This window comes from Chanos chanos, chromosome 2, assembly GCF_902362185.1.
Source record: "Chanos chanos chromosome 2, fChaCha1.1, whole genome shotgun sequence".
Classification (NCBI taxonomy): Eukaryota; Metazoa; Chordata; class Actinopteri; order Gonorynchiformes; family Chanidae; genus Chanos; species Chanos chanos.
This window is the reverse complement of record NC_044496.1, coordinates 38,556,272-38,575,469: the sequence shown is the minus strand read 5'-3', so window position 1 is coordinate 38,575,469 and position 19,198 is coordinate 38,556,272. Positions and strand designations below refer to the sequence as shown.

Sequence of the window (19,198 nt, the reverse complement as noted above, 5' to 3'; positions counted from 1 at the left end):
ACAAGAAGAAGGAAAATATGTCTCAACACCCATAGTTTAATCATGCCTTCTTCAGAACAACACTTTAATGTGAGCTTGTGTGTGTGTGTGTGTGTGTCTGTGCGTCTGTGTGTGTGTGTGTGTGTGTGTGTGTGTGTGTGTGTGTGTGTGTGCGTGTGTGTATAAGTGGTAGGTGGAGTGGGGCGAGGGGTTCTTTGATTTATTTATCCACTTGAAAACTATTTATCTGATGTGCGCCCACTGAACTACTGAAAATACAGAACACTGGAATGCTTTTGTCCTTGATGAATGTGCAGACTGAGCATAGAGAGAGGGTAAGAGAGAGAGAGAGATGAAATAAGAGTTACTTGACATGTGTTGTACTGCAAATGTAATTACAGCTGTTTTTATGTTGTCACACAAACTGTCAAATTCATATACAAACAGTTATATTTTAAGTCCATACATAAATGAGGAGAAGCAACATTGACAGAACTGAAATATTCATGTGATTTCACTTCCCACTATTTCATTCAGTCATATTTACCACAGCTACAGTGCGTATGCAGACATTCTGGGCGTTTGAGCATTTTCTTTAATTAATGAACCATATTTTATTATCTATTCAGAATAGAATTCACAAATAACAGAAATAACTTTTCCACAAGGGGCAAAGGCATAAAGTGTGATGAATATGACATTTTTTTTTTCACCTGATGTAATCAAGTAAAATCAGCCCAGATTTGACACCTAAGAATTTTTAAATTGCACTCTACAGGAACCTATAGGTAAAACAATAGTAAGCAATTTTATTCTGATTAAACCTGATATTTAGAAAGGTGTGTGGTCACCATATGAAGTTTTTGTGAGTTAAACGCCTGCGCACTCCGCCTCTGTAGTGAGGAGAATTGTGAATGGGGGGAGTATTTTGAGTGTACAGTCATAAGTCGGACTCTGAGGAGCCAGGAAGTAACTCTGAACCATGCAGCGCGACGGATAAAGTGGAGGCGAAACGGGCGTTTGTTGTCAGTAGTCGGAGATCACACGCGTGTGAGCAGAAGGGAGAATAATAGCCAACTGCGAAATTGTGCCAATTCTATTGCAGTGGCGGACATTGACCACACAAGATTTGATACTGAGGAGAGACAAGAGAGAGAAACGCTCTTTACAAAATAACGTAAATATCACCACGAGCACATTGCTGAAGACTTCATCACCACACGAAAAAAAGACGGAAGGAAATAAGAGCGGGAGCAGGAGTTTCAAGGCTACGGTTGTTTTTCTCTTTTCGACAAGACAAATAACATTCAAACAAAATTGAGCAGATCGCGTTCAAGATGCCACGGGTGGTCCCGGATCAGAGGAGCAAGTTCGAGAATGAGGAATTCTTCAGGAAACTAAGTCGGGAGTGCGAGGCAAGTCTGTTCATATGGTCCATTTTTATCTAGCGGCGGAAACAAAGTTCTTGTTCGCGTTAGAAAAAAGAACGTAGTCTACAACCTGAAGTTAAAGCACCGATACACTTGGTTTAAAAATTCCCTTTGTTTTAAACCAAAAAGTTGCTACTTTCATTTGCATCTTTGTAAAGTCATTATTTAACTTTCAGGCTCTTACTGGATTTTTTTTAATCAAAACATGACGCGTATGCATCTAGAGGGATTGCAAAGGTTTTACGACTACTAACTTCAGCCTTCACATTGTAGCAAATTAATTATCACATTATCTCCGTCTGCCTTCTGGCATCGGAGAGTTCTGTGTCTACTGTACACTATAGAAGTTATTTCACATAGTGAGTCTGTCTGTAGTGAAAGGATAATCGCAGTCAGTTGTGACTGATAATCTCCTAGACTGACACCATTTAATGCGTTACTTGGACACTAACTGTGATATTTTATAAATCTGACGATAGTGGCAACATAACGACGAATACGTTTGTGAGGGAGCCTTAATTATACTAAATCCTATTTAAATACGTTGATATTGAAATACCATTGATGGAGAACTTTGAGTGACTACTTAAGGCCACGTAAGTTTCAAAATGCATTACTTAGATTTGCAAATCGCTCTTTGATGTATCCGTCTACAGTTTACATCAGGCTTTGCGTTGATATACATAGATTTTTTTAACTTGTCATTTCTTTTTGCAGATTAAATATACCGGATTCCGAGACAGACCGCACGAGGAGAGACAAGCCAGGTTTCAGAACGCTTGTCGGGACGGCCGTTCAGAAGTAGTAAGTCGGCTATTTCACCTTTTTTAATCGCTCGCAGGAATTTGGTGACAATTGAATTACAACCAGTCAGTTGACTTCCCTCGTGTCGATGTCAGAATCTTTTTATAAATAGATATACATTATTAGGCACCCGGAACTCGACCTGTCACGCAATAACTAGTCTGAAATACTTCCTCGTTTATTTCTTACATTGACAAAAAGAGCGATCTCACGTTGTGAAACATGTGGATACAAACTAATGAACATTTCTGCAGCTCATGTTTGTTCAAAGTCATCTTGTTGTTTACTGTCGCTCTAGATCACGAGGACTTTTTAAAATGAATTAGACATTCAGGAAGAAAGTCGGGACACTGTTAAATTGTGTGTATTTCCTTTAGTAATTCGCAAGAAAACGTCTCACGGCTTCTACATAATGAGGTCGGATGTGTCTAATTTTATAAGCTCATATAAATACCACCAGTCTGCATATGTAAAGGACTTTGGCGACGAGTTCTTCTTGACAGGGGACACAGAATTAATTTTAGGGAATAAAATTAATCTGTAGACTACTTAGTTTTGTGTTAAACCATCACAAATGGTTATGCTCATTTTCCGTTGCAATATTCCTCAGCTTTAAAAAAAAAAGAAAGGAAATAATTAACATACACCACAACTTAAATATGACAATAAATAGGCTACACACCGACGGTTGAAATATAATATTGATGAGAAGAGCAGTAGGACAATTGGCAAGTAGGCTGCACGTAGAATAGAACGTTGCAGTTTTATGAACAAAAGGTGCTTTAAAAATGAAGAATACCCAAAGTAGTGCGTATTTTGTATTTCACCATAACATTACTCATGATGTAACTGCGATATAAATAACGCTTTGAACCACGTCGCTGTTCCGCGTTCGCTGGTTTTAGTGTTGGTCTGATAATGCACGCCCTGGCTTTGCAAGGGTTTGGGGGTATACCTTGTGTCGTGTGTCATCAACGCCAAATCCGCCAGATTATATTGACCGGTAGGCCTCATGTGAAATTTAGATCGCCTGCTTGAGAGTTCCAAATTTACAATGCTACATGTCAGTATTTTTTAAAATTAAACACACACACACACACACACACAATTTCCCAATATTATTGCATTTGACTAATATTAGTGCACGAGTATCGTTCGACTCGCAGGTGTATGGGCATGCGTGTGGACACAGAGGGAGAAGGAGATGATCATACAGGAACAATAACTGTTTATAGCATTCTTTTTTTTAAGGATTATGAATTTAAACTAGGATTGTGAAAATATTTTGTTCATATTTATTTTATTCCCATACTTCAATCAGAGTGTTATATGTATCCTTGCATTGTTTAAAGACTCTGTGCTCTAAAAGGATATAATTCAATAAACAAGACATTGCACAAAATCAGTGATTTACAGGCTCTGCTGTTAATGTAAGTGAAGGACTGCCTTTAAAACAATTTATTGATTTTTTTTTCTCTGCTGCTCTCTTTACATTATCTTTCTGTCTTTCACTCACTCTTTCTCTCTCTCTCTCTCTCTCTCTCTCTCTCTCTCTCTCCTGCTCTCTTTCTCTCCATCTCTCTTTCTCCTTCCCGCTTTGGCTCTTGAGTCTTTTCTCTTAAAATCTTTGTGCTCTAGCCCAGTTTTGCCAGCAGTAAGCATTGGTAAAATAGAATCAGATGTGCGTAACTCAATACTTCAAATAGAGAAAATGATGACTCGTGGTTTTTTTCCCCTTCTCTCTCTCTCTCTCTCTCTCTCTGTCTCTCTCTCTCTGTCTCTCTCTCTCTCTCTCTCCCGGTGTTATGATCACTGCCCCTGGCTCCAGGCTCTCTCCTCCTCTCTCTGATGTGAAAACGAAATGACAGGCTGCATAATTTATGCTGGGACCCATCGTTCTGATCCTGTTTGTATTGATTTCCCTCTAAAAGGCTTTTGTGGCGACGGGCACCAACCTCTCCCTGCAGTTCTTCCCAGCCAACCTGCACGGGGAGCAGAGGCAGGCGCCCACCCGAGAGTACGTCGACTTTGAGCGGGAGACGGGAAAGGTAATCCATACACATCTCTCTCTCTTTCTCTCTCTCCCCCTCTGTCTCTCTCTATCTCTCTGTTTTGCTCTCTCTCTCTCTCTCTCTCTCTCTCTCTCTCTGTCTGTCTCTCTCTCTCTGTCTCCTATCTTCCCCCTAGTCTGGCTGCCGTAAGGTTTGCTTAGGCTAAAATTGGGCCAAACACCTCTGTGACACTTTTGGGTTTTTGCTCTGACGTTTTTGTCTACTTAAAACACTGCCAAATACATTATGTGTGAAATATGCTGGATGGGTATGAATGGTAATTCATTTTAATCATTTTCTACCTTATTGCCAAATTATATCGCAGTCAAATTATATCCAGACATTGGATTCAGACCAATCTACAATCCTTGATGGGTGAAACCTTCAACTTACCATAATGATGTGTTATTTTTTCATTCATTGTGAGGAAAAACGAGCGCTCAAAAAATTATACAGCAAGCCCACTGAAAGAAAAACAACCTCTCCCGAATGAAGCTTGTCACAGTTTTCCATTTTGATTTCAGCTGTGATATTATTTCAGACACGCCTATCGACTCTCTGCTCTTTAACTAGTCTCCCAGGCCTTAACAGCCCTCCCTCACTCAACTCTACAAATCCTTCAGTCTCCCATCGACTCCCACAACGCCTCCGAGTGTAAGAGTAAAGAAAGACTCACTGTCTGGACCGTGTGTTCATGTAGAGGAGGCCTGCTTGGGCTTTTGTGGCGATCTGTTTCATCACAAAGACCTTCAGAAAATTCAGGTTTTTTCTCAGGAACTCCCTGAGAACTTGAGGACTGAGATTAACTGATTCCAGAAACCTCACTGATGGTTCACTGAAGGATGAGTCACATCAATCAGAAATTGTATCAAAATGAATCATTATTGAAAGTATGAGACATTTGTTGACATTACCTTAGCTCTGACAGTTGACAGATAATTCCAAAGATTATTTTTGTGTCTAGAAAACCTTACTAAATGTCTTGCGAACCCTGTATAATATCTAGTATTAAAATCCATCCAACGCAGAGGAAAGTTTGATCACTTTTTAGTATTTTCACCATTGTGTTCCTACTTCAAAATGACTTGACAGATGAGAGATTGGTTCCACTGTCTGTGAGATTTGAGTTTCAGGATGCTAACGTTAGCTCTTATTTTAAAATTGAAGGAGTATATGAGTCAGAGGTGTAGCCCATTCAAACTGTAGGCCATTCACAGCTCCACTGTCCCGGCTGTAAGTTCCCACTAATGATAGAAAGGCAGCTATCATGGCCAATGAAATGTGTCCAAACCCATTCTATGGAGTTGTTTAGTGCAAGAACAAAATGGTGAACAGGTATGAGACTTTCCTTTGCGTAAGCTCAGGACAACCATGAACAAAAGCCTATTAAATGCAATCTCAAGCTTAATTATGACATGTTGTGTACCGTACACACAGTCCTCATGCATGACTAAACTCACAGAGTCTCAAATACCAATTAGAGTGAAACTTTCATCGAAAACTTTATCGGGTTGCGGGAGACGCACAGTTCACAGAGAGATGACAGTGAATATCGTTATTTGAGCATTTCTCTCAACGAGTGCGTTCAAGTGTTGGTTCAAGCCCTCGTGGTTGGGAGCCTTTATTGGGTTTTTGTTTGTGTGTTTAATTCACGCTCTGCTGGACTGGTGTTGTTGCTTTTACTGTTTGTCTGGAGGAAGGCTCCCTTTCACGGCCACTGCCTCTCTGAGATGCACTCATTAAAAATGCATCCGCCTGAAAATCAATGGACCTTTCGGCCCCAAGGCTGACGGACTAATCTTTGGCTGTTAATTATTTAAAAAGGCGTGATGGGGGGTGGGGGAGGGGGAAAGGAGGGGGAGTGGCGAGCGGGGGCCGAGCACTCTGCTGTTGAGCAGTTGAACACATACGTGTGTGTGTGTGTGTGTGTGTGTGTGTGTGTGTGTGGGTGTGAGAGCGTGTATGAGGTCAGGAGTGCCTGTAACCCTATCTATCCTCTGCTGTCCGTCACCTCCAGCTCAGCTCAGACCTCATACACTTTTAATGAGTCCCCCCATATCGTTCCCTTTAAAAATACCCCCCCCCCCCACCCCCACCCTTTGGGTCTCACACCCAGGTTCCCTCAAGTTCCTACCTTACCCATCGTACACAGCATGGAGTAATGTGATAAGGTCCTTCTTCCAAGCCTTTGAATCCCCCTCTGACATATAGATAGAAGCGGTTATAATGGAGTGCATTGGCCTTTATTACAGTATGCTGTAGGCTACGGTAGATCCCACCGATACTTTTATGACTTTCACGTGGTGTTATTGGGGTTTTCGCAGTCCTGGTCGGAAAAGGAAACATTAGTGTTGAAGGTCAATGGAGAGGAACAGGGCTAGCATACTGAATGTGGCATTTTTATAGAGCAAAATCAAGAGCAGATATGTCAGTTTCATGCACAAAAAAGAGGGAAAAAATGAAGAAAAAATTAAAAATGTATTTTGAAGCTGCAATTTTTGAAGCTGCAATTTGGTTTTGTTGTTGTTGTAGTTTTTGCTGTTTTTTTTGTTTTTTTTGAAAAAACTAACTAGGTTGTGGCTGATAACCTAGCAGAAGAAAAAAGTTCCTTTTTTGAGAAGTTTAGAGACTGCTGAATAGAGATAGCATTGTCCTAAGAAGAGCTCCTTATCCACAGGAACAAGGTTTAAAGTGAGAACATCCTTTTCCTTTGTTAAAACTGAAACACACCACAGAGCTTACATGATGATAATGTCTTTCTTTCCTTTTTCCTTTCTTTTCCCACCTGTGTCTATCTCTCTCTCTCTCTCTCTCTCTCTCTCTCTCACACACACACACACACGCACACACGCACACACACACACACACACACACACACGCATTCCCTGTGTCTGACACTTTCTAATCCCAGTAGAGTGCTGGTGTCAAACTGGGAGAGCATGCGTGTAAGATCCAACCTCTGCTCTTCATTAATCTGATTGTTAACCTTTTCCACAAACAGAACCCACACAGTCGAGGAGGTTTTAATAGACTTCATGTGAAAGAAAAAAAGAAAAGAAAAGAAAGAAAGAGGTAGTTGGCGTAGCTGAAAGGCATACAGTTTCAAACCTGAATAAGAAACATGGTTAACTGGTCTAAAACAGACTGCGTGGATGTCAGAGTGCTGGCCCCCCAATGGCTGCATTTTTTTTCATAAAGCAGTTTTCAGTGTCTCAGAGTGAATGCCTGAGTCTTTCCGCACTGTTAAAGTCAGTCCTATGATAACCACTCTCAAAAGCCATTAAAAATATGTGTGTGTGTGTGTGTTTTTGTGGGTGTGAGGGTGTGTGTGGGTGCGCGCGTGCGTGTGTGTGTGTGTGTGTGTGTTTGTGCGCATGTGTGTTTGTGTCTGTAGCGTTAGAGTGCACTAATTACATTTCTAAAACATAACCTTTTGAGGATGTGTCTTGAGCATGATTCAACATACACAATAATGGCTATTGTCATTGACTCTCAGAGGTTGTATAATTCTATTCTATTCTATAATTCTATTCTTTTCTGTTCTACTCTATTCTATTCGATTCTGTTCTATTATATTCTATTTATTTATTTACATGCTTGTTTTTATTTATGGATAGATAGATAGATAGATAGATAGATAGATAGATAGATAGATAGATAGATAGATAGATAGATAGATAGATAGATAGATAGATAGATAGATAGATAGATAGATAGATCTTTTGGTGGTGAACACTGAATAATATTGTGAAAACTGAATTTCAGCAATCTCTGTGGGTTTTTTGCTTCCAAACTGATGAAGCTGGCTGAGTTGAGTGTTTATGGGCAGCTGACGTGGTGGTCTTCTCCTCGCGGAGATCGAGTTCCAGATTAAAATAATATCATAATGGTGTGTTTAGATAACTGTCCTGGTCACGCGCTGTTTCAGGACAGGCCCTGAATGTGGACTTCACTGTTTGCTATGAATGCAACACCTGATGGAACAGCTGTGCATTATCTTTAGCTATGAAGCTAAAACAGTGATCATTCTCAGCTGATTTCAGCTCATTCCCTTCACTTTATTCCTGCTTTTAGGATCAGTGTTTTTGTGTTTGATACATGGCGCAGTTGTCTGCATGAATAAAAATGCTTAATACACTGTCGAGCCACTATTGTCCCAGGTTGACTTCAACAATGACGTAGAAGGTATGTCTTGAAATGTGAAGACAAAGTGGACTGGCACGATTAATTTTTTATTTTCATTTTTTTTAGAATTACAACATGGTGAACATTCATTCTCAACTGGATTTTTTTAAATGGGGTTCTGATTCAGTCAGGTCCTCAGTGGCATGGCAGCTCTTCCCCATCCACTCTAACCACACGGCTGGTGTCAGAGCTCCACACGCTGCCTTCATCTGAGGACTCTCTGGTGAGCCAGAGAAAGTCAGGAGTTTCTCTAGTGTCTTTTTTCTGACGCTCTCACACTGACATGGAAAGATTTCCCTGAACTCATGAACGCTGAAGTGACCACAGGCTCAGAGGTGACCACAGTCTGTGTGCAAAACTTCGAAGTTTTTTCTCTTCTTTCTTTCTCTTTCTCTGTCTCTGTCTCTGTCTCTCCTTCTCTCACTCTCTCTTTAGCTCTCTCTCTCTCTCTCTCTCTCTCTCTCTATCTCTCTCAGGGGGGCTGAATAAGCCATAATGTTCTGCCTCTGCCCCCCCCAACTCCCCTCGTTTTTCACCTCCTCCTCTCTACTGGTTTAAAAACACAGGCGTTGCCAGTGCTGTGTCGGAGCAGGGCCAGTTTAAACTTGGCCTCTGGTGGGGTGCTGTGTGTGTATATAAGTGTGTGCAAGGGGGGACAGTAGTATTATCTGAGTGGGGTACTGGAGCCCCTGCAGCCCAGCTTTAAGTACAGGCTCTGAGTGTCACTGCAGGCTAATGGGAACCAGCTGTGTGGGAGGTTAATTTTAGCGGTAGCGCTAGCGTGGCCTTGGGGAGGAGACTTTAACCCTGTCCCAGCTCAGACTTCTTAGTGGTAGCCTCCCACATGTTAGCATGTCGGCGCACACACAAACACACACACATACACACAAAGACACACACCAACTCACACACATACACACACACACACACGCACGCACACACACACACACACACACACACACACACACGCATTCCCTCTATATAAGCACCGCTGCAGTTCTGTCTTGGGGAGAAAAAATTTGTCTAAGGCTTTGGGGTTGGGTGGGGTGGGCTCTAGATGACACTAGATGGTCATTTTGGTTTTTCTAAATCAAAGTAGTTTTACCAACTGTGACCTTGAGGAGCATCTCGTTCAGACCTCTATAACACAGAGCAGCTCTGGAAAGAGAAACTGAATTGGGGATTTTTGTCTGTATACACTGCCAACCCCCTGAGTGAAAGGAATATACTGGAAAATGTTTCTCAAAATATATTTGGAGATTTTTCTCTTTTTTTTTCAGAGGGGAAGGAGGCTAAGTTTTGTTTCCAACTGCTAATGTGTTATAGCTTCTCAAAGCGCTTTTACCAGTGAGCATGGTCAAGGGAAAAAAAAAAAGCTTTTAGGTCAGACCTTACTGGAAGACAGTAATAAGTGACATATAGCTTTTGATACCTCCGAGAGCCAGTGTAGAGGAGCAGGTGGGAGGAAGGTTAAAGATCTATTGTGTCTAGTTCAATGATTAATCCTGACAGGGGAGGTGGCCAGCAGTCGGGAGAATCCCCCTGGAGGACCAGAGGACAGAGGAGCTCTCAGACTCAACACACCAGCTCCACAGTGTGTGAGCGTGTGACTCCATACATGATCTCTGGCCTTGTAAGAGATATGCTGTGTACACTTATAGAATATGATGTTATGACTGTGTCCTACATAAAGTAAATCTGCATGTAGACTTTTCTCATTTATGAGGTAAATTGTAAACTTATGATGCATGTTCCTGCTAGTGTGAATTATGAAGCACTGCATACGCTGACTGTATAGGTTTGCATGGTTGTAAATAGTTTTGTTTTTCATAGGACTGTGACTAATGCTGTTGCTAAAGTCAGAAAGAGAGACAGAATGAAAGAAAGAGGGGGATAGAGAGAGAAAGAAAGAAAGAAAGAAAGAAAGAAAGAAAGAAAAGAAAAAGAAAGAAGTTTCGTATTAACTCTGTTTCCTCCACTTTAAGTCAGTCTTGCTGAAATGTGATCTACTGTGAGTGTGGAGCTGGGATTCAGCTGCGAGGCTTTCAGAGATCTGATATTTGGCCCTCTTTCTCCTCTTCTCCTTTCCTCTGTGTGCCGTTCATCCATAGCGCTCGTGTGTGGTTTCTCTTTATGCAAAGCAGAAATTGGGACCGTCTGTGTGGCTGTGCCAGGAGGCCGGGCTTTGCCGTGCTCTTCAGAAGGAGAGAGCAGAGAACAGTAGGCTGCGAACCGATTGGTGGAGAGCTCCACGTCTAAGCTCAGTTCCTAGCTCAGGGCCTTTACACACAGTAACCAGTGTATTGTCCATCCTAATGACTCTGATATACAGTCACCTGCTTGTTATAGGGGCATCTTTCAAGAGCGTGTTATGAAAATGTGGGTGCACACATGTGAGTGTATGTGTGGGTGTGTACGTATGAGAGAGAGAGAGAGAGAGAGCAATAGTGATTGAGACAGAGAATGAGAGAAGCTGTGTGCGTGTGTGTTTTTGTGTGTCTGTATTTGCGTGTGTGTATATCACTGAGGGCCAAGTCCCGGGGTGTGATGGCCCTCTCTATGGGGTGTGGTGTGTGTGTGTGTGTCTCTCTCTCTGTCTCTGTTTCAGACTCTATAAATTTTGCCGGTGTGTGTGTGTGTGTGTGTGTGTGTAAGAATGTAGGCTCGGGGGCAGATAGCGCTGAGAAGAGCAGAGCTAAATGACTCCATTATGAAAGGGACTGAAGTCTGAGTCGTCACCACAGGAATTGAACTTTTAATAGTTTTGTGTTAAAGCTTGTTCCAAAGATCAGCAACAACCCAACTCTGTGTGTGTGTATGTGTGTGTGTGTGTGCCCCCGTGTGTGTGAGAATACACACGGTGTATGTTAGTGTGTAATTGTGTGTTTCTCAGAGATTCTGTGAGTGTCAGAGAATAGTTGTTTGTGAGTGCGTTTGTAGAAGCGTATGTGTCTGCACATGTTTGTGTGTGAGTGCGCTGTTTGTTTCTTCGTGTATCAGTATGTGGTAGTTCCTGAGTGTTTTTGTGTTAGTTTTTGTGTTTGTGTGTCTATGTGTGTGTGTGTGTACACTTACTGAACAAATTTCCATATTCATGACCAGTTATGTGCCACAGAACATGTTTTTTAGGCTGCGTGGCGCCAGTTTGACAGTTAACCCCAAAGACAGAGCACACGAGGGGGAAAAGCATTTTATTGAACCACACGCTTTTGGCGTCTCTCAGAGAGGGAGGGAGAGAGAGAGAGAGAGAGAGAGAGAGAGAGAGGGAAATCAAAACGAGGAGCAGATGAAGCCCTCTCATCCACCACTTCACTCGTTTGCTCCAGTCCTCTGTGGAGTGGAGTGTCTGGGACAGAATGGTTTGGCATTCAGAGCGCTTCACTCTCATCACAGTGATTGGTTTATACGTATTTTTGTGTGTTGGACCCCGCATGTGTGTTGAGAATTAAAGAGAACATAGATTAAAAGGTTAAGGATAATGTTATGAGGCCTTTGATGAGGCTGTCAGTCAAGGCTCCAGGGGATGTTGGGGAGGGTTCTGGGGGAAGGGCAGACCAGTCAGAGTGATAGACGATGGTTCCCGTGGAAACACAGTCGGCTGGCACTCTACTCCTGTTTCCGCTCTTCTCTAACGGAAGCTGCCCCACTAGCAGATTACTTGTCAGTGACATCATCAAAGCATGGCTTGCTAATTGATTCCTGCTGCTGTTCCATTATACCCATACACACACACGCACACGCACGCACACACACACACACACACCCCATATGTGTGTCTGATTTGATACTTGAATTGTTTGATGTTTTTTGGATCTGAGGGAAAAATGGCTCCTTTGTTTCCGTGTGCTGTATTATGCTTTACTAAACTAGTGTGCTCCCTACACTTTTTTTCTCTCTTTGTAGAGACAAAAATGCAATGAGAGAGAGACAGAGACACACACAGAGAGAGAGAGAGAGAGAGAGAGAGCGAGCTTTGTCCATCATACTCCTACCTCTTCCCATAGGGTTTTAATAATAGCCTTCTGATCATGTTTCCCTATCCTGTCTCTTTGGCTTCCAGTCACACTAGTCCGATCAATTCCTCTTGTCCTCCACACTGCCGGAGAACAGGGACACATTCAAAAGAAGAATATCTCTTCTGTGGGTGTTTTTTCGCCATTCCTCATGTTGGTTTCGTCAACTTGGCTGAAAAGAAAAAAAAAAAAAACAAAATAATGGTTTGGTTTGGTTTTGAAACGTTATAATTAGAGGACAACTATTGTTTAGTCACGCAGTAACTGACGTAGTTTCTGACTGCTTTCTGGAGCTATTTGACTTATCATATCCAGGGCTTCTCTCTCTGTGTTATTGATATGACATTTTGAACACAGCTTTGCTCACAGTGAAAGAAACAGTAAGATATGGAATCAGCAAAGTCAGATGTGACTACATTTTGGTTTTGTATAGATTGTATTTTGTTGTTTTGTTCAGTTTGTACCAGGCAAACATATCCTTAGGACAACAATTTGTTTCAGACGGTTCTTGTAAAAAGTCCTGAAGAGGTCTCTCTCTCTCTCTCTCTCTCTCTCTTTCTTGCTCTCCCTCTCTCTCTCTCTCTCTTCTCTCCATCACTCTGTCTTTCTCTCCCTGTCTCTCCCTCTGTCTCTCACTCTCCCTGTAACTCTGTCTCTCTCACTCTTTCTCTCTCCCTCTCTCACACTTTCTCTCCCTGTCTCTCTGTATCTGAAGATTGTTTTTGTTTTTTAAGTCACTCGTGATGGAGCTCATGATTTATTCATAATTAGAGACGGATAAAAAGCAGAAGCCTGGTAATGTGGGCAAATCAGCTCTCTCACAAACAGGCGCGCACAGACGCACAGCTCGGCAATCTCACAACACTTTACAGTAAAGACGCTTATCATAAAATCTGTTTAATGCTGCCCGAAAAAAAAAAAAAACAACAACAACAACAACATAAAACCTTTCAGTGCTAACAACCCTGACGTTATGTGAGGCACGGATAAATGTACGCCCAATTACATATTTATCATTTGATGTTTTACTGCTCTTTGGAGTTTGGGTTCGTGTATCTTTTATTGCATTGACTTTGTTGTGCTAATACAGCCTTATCCAGTTTAATACAGGTATGGTATGCCCAGTGTAAATGCTGTCTTGACCTGGACGACATAATCTCTAGTTTGAATTTTGTTTCTACCAACATTTTTAGGTTTCTGACTGGTTCAATACTTTTAGTTAGAAATCAGCCCTTAGTCAGGAGGCAAAGATGAAAAGTAACAGGATGTGAAGATTTTGATGTCTAGAGTTAAATGGTTTTGCTATAGAGTCTGTGTCTATGAGGCATCAAGTCAGTGCTGCTGGCTGTGTTATGGTTACCCTATGGTCCAATTCCTCTCCCACCCAAACACGGCACTGTTTGGTTTGGATAACAGAGAGAAAGAGAGAGGGAGAGAGAGAGAGAGAGAGAGAGAGATTGAGAGAGAGAGGGAGAAAAAGAGAGTGAAAGAGAGGGGAAATAATAAAAAGGATTGTGTTTTAATGCAGACGTTGTTCTGTGAAGTGCAGGGTACGTGCATTGGTGAGTTTTCAGCCCCTTTTTTGTGCCGTTTTTAAATGTTTCCTGTCTGTCGTTTTCTCTTTACTGTGGATTTCAGTTGAAAAGCAATGTAAATATCATAAATCATTTGAGAAATAGCCAAAACCAAGACTAACAGAGGACCCATCTAACATGTCCTCAATCATAATGTCACACAGCACTGCTGGGTTTAAGATTTATAGCTCTAATCCTAATCTTACATTTTGGTAACTCTAAACTCGCCTGTAACGGATCATCTGAGGACAAATATTGAAAAAAAAAAAAAACAAAGTTAGTGCCCAAGATATCAGTCCTCTTGGAAGAGGAAGCGATTGTTTGATTTAGGCCTAAAGATGTAATCTTCTGTTCTGTTTGTCTTTTCACAAGCCTGTGTTTGTGAGAGGTAGAACTTGCGGTGTCAAACTAAAGATGTGCAGTGTTTCATGTACTTGTCTGTTCTGTCGACTTGGTCTCCTGAGGCAGAAGACAGGAGATGTTGTTGTGTGTGAGGAGGTTGAAGGAGCATTTGGGGATTTGGAGGGTTTTATTCTCCAGATGCGTCAGGGCACAGGTGAGAAATACAGCGGGTATGTGTTGACCACATTCCTGGTCAGTGTTTCCAGGAAAAGTCCTCTTCTCTGTCCTGTCGTGTCTGGCTGCCCTAACATTATTAAAAATTGTGTGTGTGCGTGGATGTGTGTGTGTGTGTGGATGTGTGTGTGCGCGTGCATGTGCGCATGTGTGTGTATGTGTGTGCGTGTGTGCGTGTGTGTGTGTGTGTTAAAGTTGGTTTTGTGTGTATGTGTGTGTGTGTGTGTGTGTGTGTGTGTGTGTGTGCGTGTGTTAAAGTTGGTTTGTGTGTGTGTGTGTGTGTGCGCGTGCGTGTGTGTGTGTATGTGTATGTGTATGTGTGTGTATGTGTGTGTGTGTGCGTGTGTGTGTGTGTGTGTGTGTGTGTGTGTGTGTGTAAGTGTGCTTTTCTGCACTGAGGGTGTTTGTATGTCATACTTGCGAATGTTCCACAGACACACCTCCACTAACACCAATAAATTAATAATGATTTGAAGTGTCTAAATCTAGACTTTTCCACTGTGTACACACTTAAATTCTCAGCTTTTAGAAGATGCCCATCTGTCTCAGTTATTTACAGCCTAAACCTTTTGGTTGTGTCTTCTTTCTCTCTGTCCCTGTGCAATTTTGACCAGCTAAATATAACTGGGTTAACATTGATTGAAAACTTTAATCTGTTTTATACATTCATATCGATCTTTCCAGCTGTATATATATATATAATTTTTTCATTCATACTGACATCAGTCAAGTAAAACCCCATGGCGTTCTCCATACATCATCTACGAGTTTAGCTGAGGTCAAAACCATTACATTCCAGTTGGTTTGGCAATTGAATTCTCCCTGAGTGAGGCATCAGTCCAATTCAGCAGCGATCCAATTTTGAAATTCAGAAGCTGAAGGTGACTTAAAGTCTCAAGGCTCTACGGTTGAGGAGCCATTGGCCCCGGAGACTAACTTGTCTTTCGGCCTGTGCTCTCCAGGCTCCTCAATGCAAACGGTGCTAAAAGAGCTGTGGCTCTGAGTCCGGGCCAAATGAAGGGCTCCACTGCACATGACATCTGTGTGTCCTCTCCAAGTTGGACGGCCATCTGTATAAACAGAAAAATCCATATGCATTGTTTTGGGAGATTTTTAAGAGACCGAACATCCACCACAGCACTGAATATAATTTAAAAACCAAGTTAAAAAAAAATCCCAAAACAGAAAGAAAGAAAGAGAGAAAGAAAGAAAGAAAGAAAGAAAGAAAGAAAGAAAGAAAGAAAGAAAGAAAGAAAGAAAGAAAGAAAAAGCGTCTTTACTTAAGAAAACACACCAAGTCCGTCCAGCGCAATAATATAGACTGCTTGAAATTCTTACACAATATTTTTCCATCTTTCTCCAGGGTATTTTTAAAAAGGAAAGACAGGAAGAAAGGTTGAGTTCTCTGAACGTAAAGGGCATCACGTGATTTTCAATTTGACTTTATTTGTTTTTGTTTTTCGCAGCGAGTTCCACAGTATTTGCATACCTTGATTTATCATTTTTCAAGAAGGTAATTAAATCAGTTTTGTTTTTTTTTCCTGACAGTTCTCCTTACTCAACAATTCAAAGGAGGAATGATTCACACACACACACACACACACACACACACACCCGCCCCCGAAGACATCTCCTTGTGTTGCGTAACAGAACAATAAGTCTTAGGCAGAACTGCCTGAAATAAAATCAGAGAATGTTGTTGTGTAAGTCTGTCAGACTGCTGTAATTGTGCCTAATGAAAGGATTGTCACTAAGTCTTTCGAATCTTGTTTAGAGCATTTATCAGTTCTCACTCTGTTCCCTTCTGTGTGTGGATGTCCCGTTCTCACACACTCTTCTCCCATAGTGCCAAGCTGAACAGAAGTGAAAGTTTGTCACTGGCAGATATTTTGTTGTTGTTTTACGTTTGTATGTGTGTGATGCGTATGTGTGTGTTTTGGCCGGCCAGCAGGTTTATGTCGCCCTGGTGAGGGTGGGTAATTACAGGGTAAGAGACGTGGGGTGTTTTGGGTGTGTGTGTGGGGGGCGGGGGGGGGGGGGGGCTCTCTCTCTCTCTCTCTCTGCTCCATTGTCTCTGAGGCAGGTGGCATGGGCGGAGCACACTGGGCTGTTCTGTTGGGATGTGTGGCTGTGTGTGTGTGTGTGTGTGTGTGAAACAATAGCACAAACGTTCAGTTTGGGCCTCTCTCTGATTAAACAGTGAAACATGCTTTATCTGTCTCAGGCTGCTTTGCCTAGGCCTGCTTCACACCTGCACCTGGACGCACCTGTTTGTGTGTGCTGTGTGTGTGTGTATGTGTGTGTGTGGGTGGGTGTTCAGGGTATGCTCACTCACACACATATCTACATGATAACTTGAAAACTTGTATCAACATTTAATTTCTCAAAAGAGTAGTTTTCAGTCAATCAGTAAAATCTTCATCTTCTTCCAAGTTCCAAACACAGAGTGAGAGAGAGAGAGATAGGGAGAGCGGGAAGGGCAGGAGAGACTGGTTGAAAGCTGTGCGTCAGTTTTCTCAGACAATGAGTGAACCCCTCCCACTTTAACACTTACAGCCATCTCCCTCCATCTTTATGTGTGTGTGTGTGTGTGTGTGTGTGTGGGAGTGCATGGGTCTATGTGTGTGTGTGTGTGTGTGTGTGTGTGTATGTGTGTGTGTGTTTGTGTGTGTGTGTGCGTGCTTGTGTGTGTTTGTGTGTGTGGGGAGGGGGGGAGTGCGTGGGTCTATTTGTGTGTGTGTGTGTGTGTGTTTGTGTGTGTGTGTGTGACCCTCTGCTGCCGTTAATGTATCTGCCCTCAGTGAACAGCTGCTTTGAGCTCTTACTCAGCCCTACACTCACTGTAAACACTCATACATAGACACAGACACTGTGTAATGAGTCAGAGGCAACAGAGCTTGGGTTCCATCAGGGTGATGATGTGAAGTGAGGGTTACAAGTAGGTATGAGTGTATGGTCTGCGGTGGATTGTTCATTTGGACTTCAGCATGTAGTCACTGTGACGTGAAGTCAGAGACAGACTTACTGCTCGTATCCTGGGTATTGTGCCTTCTGTTTGGTTGTATGTGTTTATATGCTGTGATTTGTGTCAGTCAGCATGTTATTTATAAACATGAAGGGAAGTGTGTGTGTGTATGTGTGTGAGAGAGAGAGTGAGAGAGAGAGAGAGAGAGTGAGAGAGAGAGAGAGAGAGAGAGAGAGTGAGAGAGAGAGAGAGAGAGAGAGAGAGAGACTCAAACAGATTCTAGACATTGCCTGATCTGCCCAATAGAGTGACTTGGATGCTCACAGAGCAGCATTGTTTGGAGGTTGGTGCTGTTGTTTGTTGGCTTTATGGTGTATAGCAATGAGTCATACAACACACACACACACACACACACACACACATACAGGGGCCATTAGCAGGATGATGCAGCACTTAAGGACGAGTGTCGGGAAGGCTTTTCTTTCTCTCTTTCATTCTCTCTTGCTCTTTTTGCTCAGACCATAAGAAAGGAGATAGAGCAGGAAAATGACTCGTGTGGTGTCTGACTCACACACACACACACACACACACACACACACACACACACACACACACCCCTCAGCAAGACATTATGTCCTTGTGTGAATAACTCTATGATCAGTGACTGTGGTATAATTAGAGTCTATGCTGCATTGGTAAGATACACACACACTTACAGAGCCCCTTTCTCATGAGGTGTGTGAACACAATGCCCCTCTGTGTGTGTGTGTGTGTGCGCGTGTGTGTGTGTGTGTGTGTTCTGCCTCTTCAGCACTTCTCCACTTCTCCAAGATCCAGATATTTGTAAGTGTTTCTTCACTCATTCGACTCACTCCAGATCTGCTGACGTGTGCTTGGCACTGGCCTGAATGAAAGACTGTGTGCCAAGTTGTCCGTTTGCATGTCGCTCTCCTCACCCACCTCAGAGTTACCATGGAGACAGGTCGTGGGCACAGCTTTACAATGCCAGCTTAGCCTGGATTCAGTGTACCAGTGAACCCCTCGCTGCCATCCTCAATGACAATTCACTGTGGTATTCCCCAGTATACAGGCGCTCCATCCCTCCTCTCTCAGGACTGGTGATTTACTGTGTGTTCACAATGCACATTCTCAGCCTTGGCCAATGAGAGTCAGGCAACAGTGACATTATGAAAGGAGATTGGGCTAGATGAAAAGGCAGTTTGCTGTCCCTGTTCTGATAGGATGAGAGTTTGTCTGAGTGTTCCTGAGTGTAAGTGTTCAGGAGGGAAAAGTCCTATGTCCAGAGAGAGGGAAAGAGAGAGAAACAGAGAGAAGAAATATTTGTATCTTGGCAGTTATGAATCATAGACATTTAATGTGTTGTGCCGTCATGCAGTAAGATGTTGAAATGATGCAGTATCTTTTTTTTTTTTGATAACTTTTTTTTTCTCAGTGCTTTGAACGGGTTTGAACAGGCAGTAATTACAGGGCTCTCTCTCTCTCTCCCTCTGTCTTTCTTTCTTTATACATATGTGTGTGTGTGTGTGTGTGTGAGTGTGTAGGTGTTTGCGTCCTCTATCTTTTCCATAGAAATGTTTGGTTGGTGATGCTGGTTTTCGTC

The 19,198-nt window shown here is 42.4% G+C and overlaps 1 protein-coding gene across 3 annotated transcripts in view; it reads left to right on the top strand.

Moving 5' to 3' along the window:
• Positions 1–1,316: 1,316 nt before the first annotated feature.
• The window catches only part of cbfb (core-binding factor subunit beta), a 32,209-nt gene continuing 14,327 nt past the window's right edge, over positions 1,317–19,198 (top strand). For 2 of the 3 annotated variants that reach the window (XM_030766487.1, XM_030766485.1), the window contains exons 1-3: positions 1,317–1,394; positions 2,127–2,213; positions 4,145–4,261. In XM_030766487.1, the coding sequence (XP_030622347.1) occupies positions 1,317–1,394; positions 2,127–2,213; positions 4,145–4,261 (282 nt within the window). The remainder of the gene's footprint in view (positions 1,395–2,126; positions 2,214–4,144; positions 4,262–19,198) is intronic. The other variant, XM_030766486.1, reaches the window with a different exon arrangement.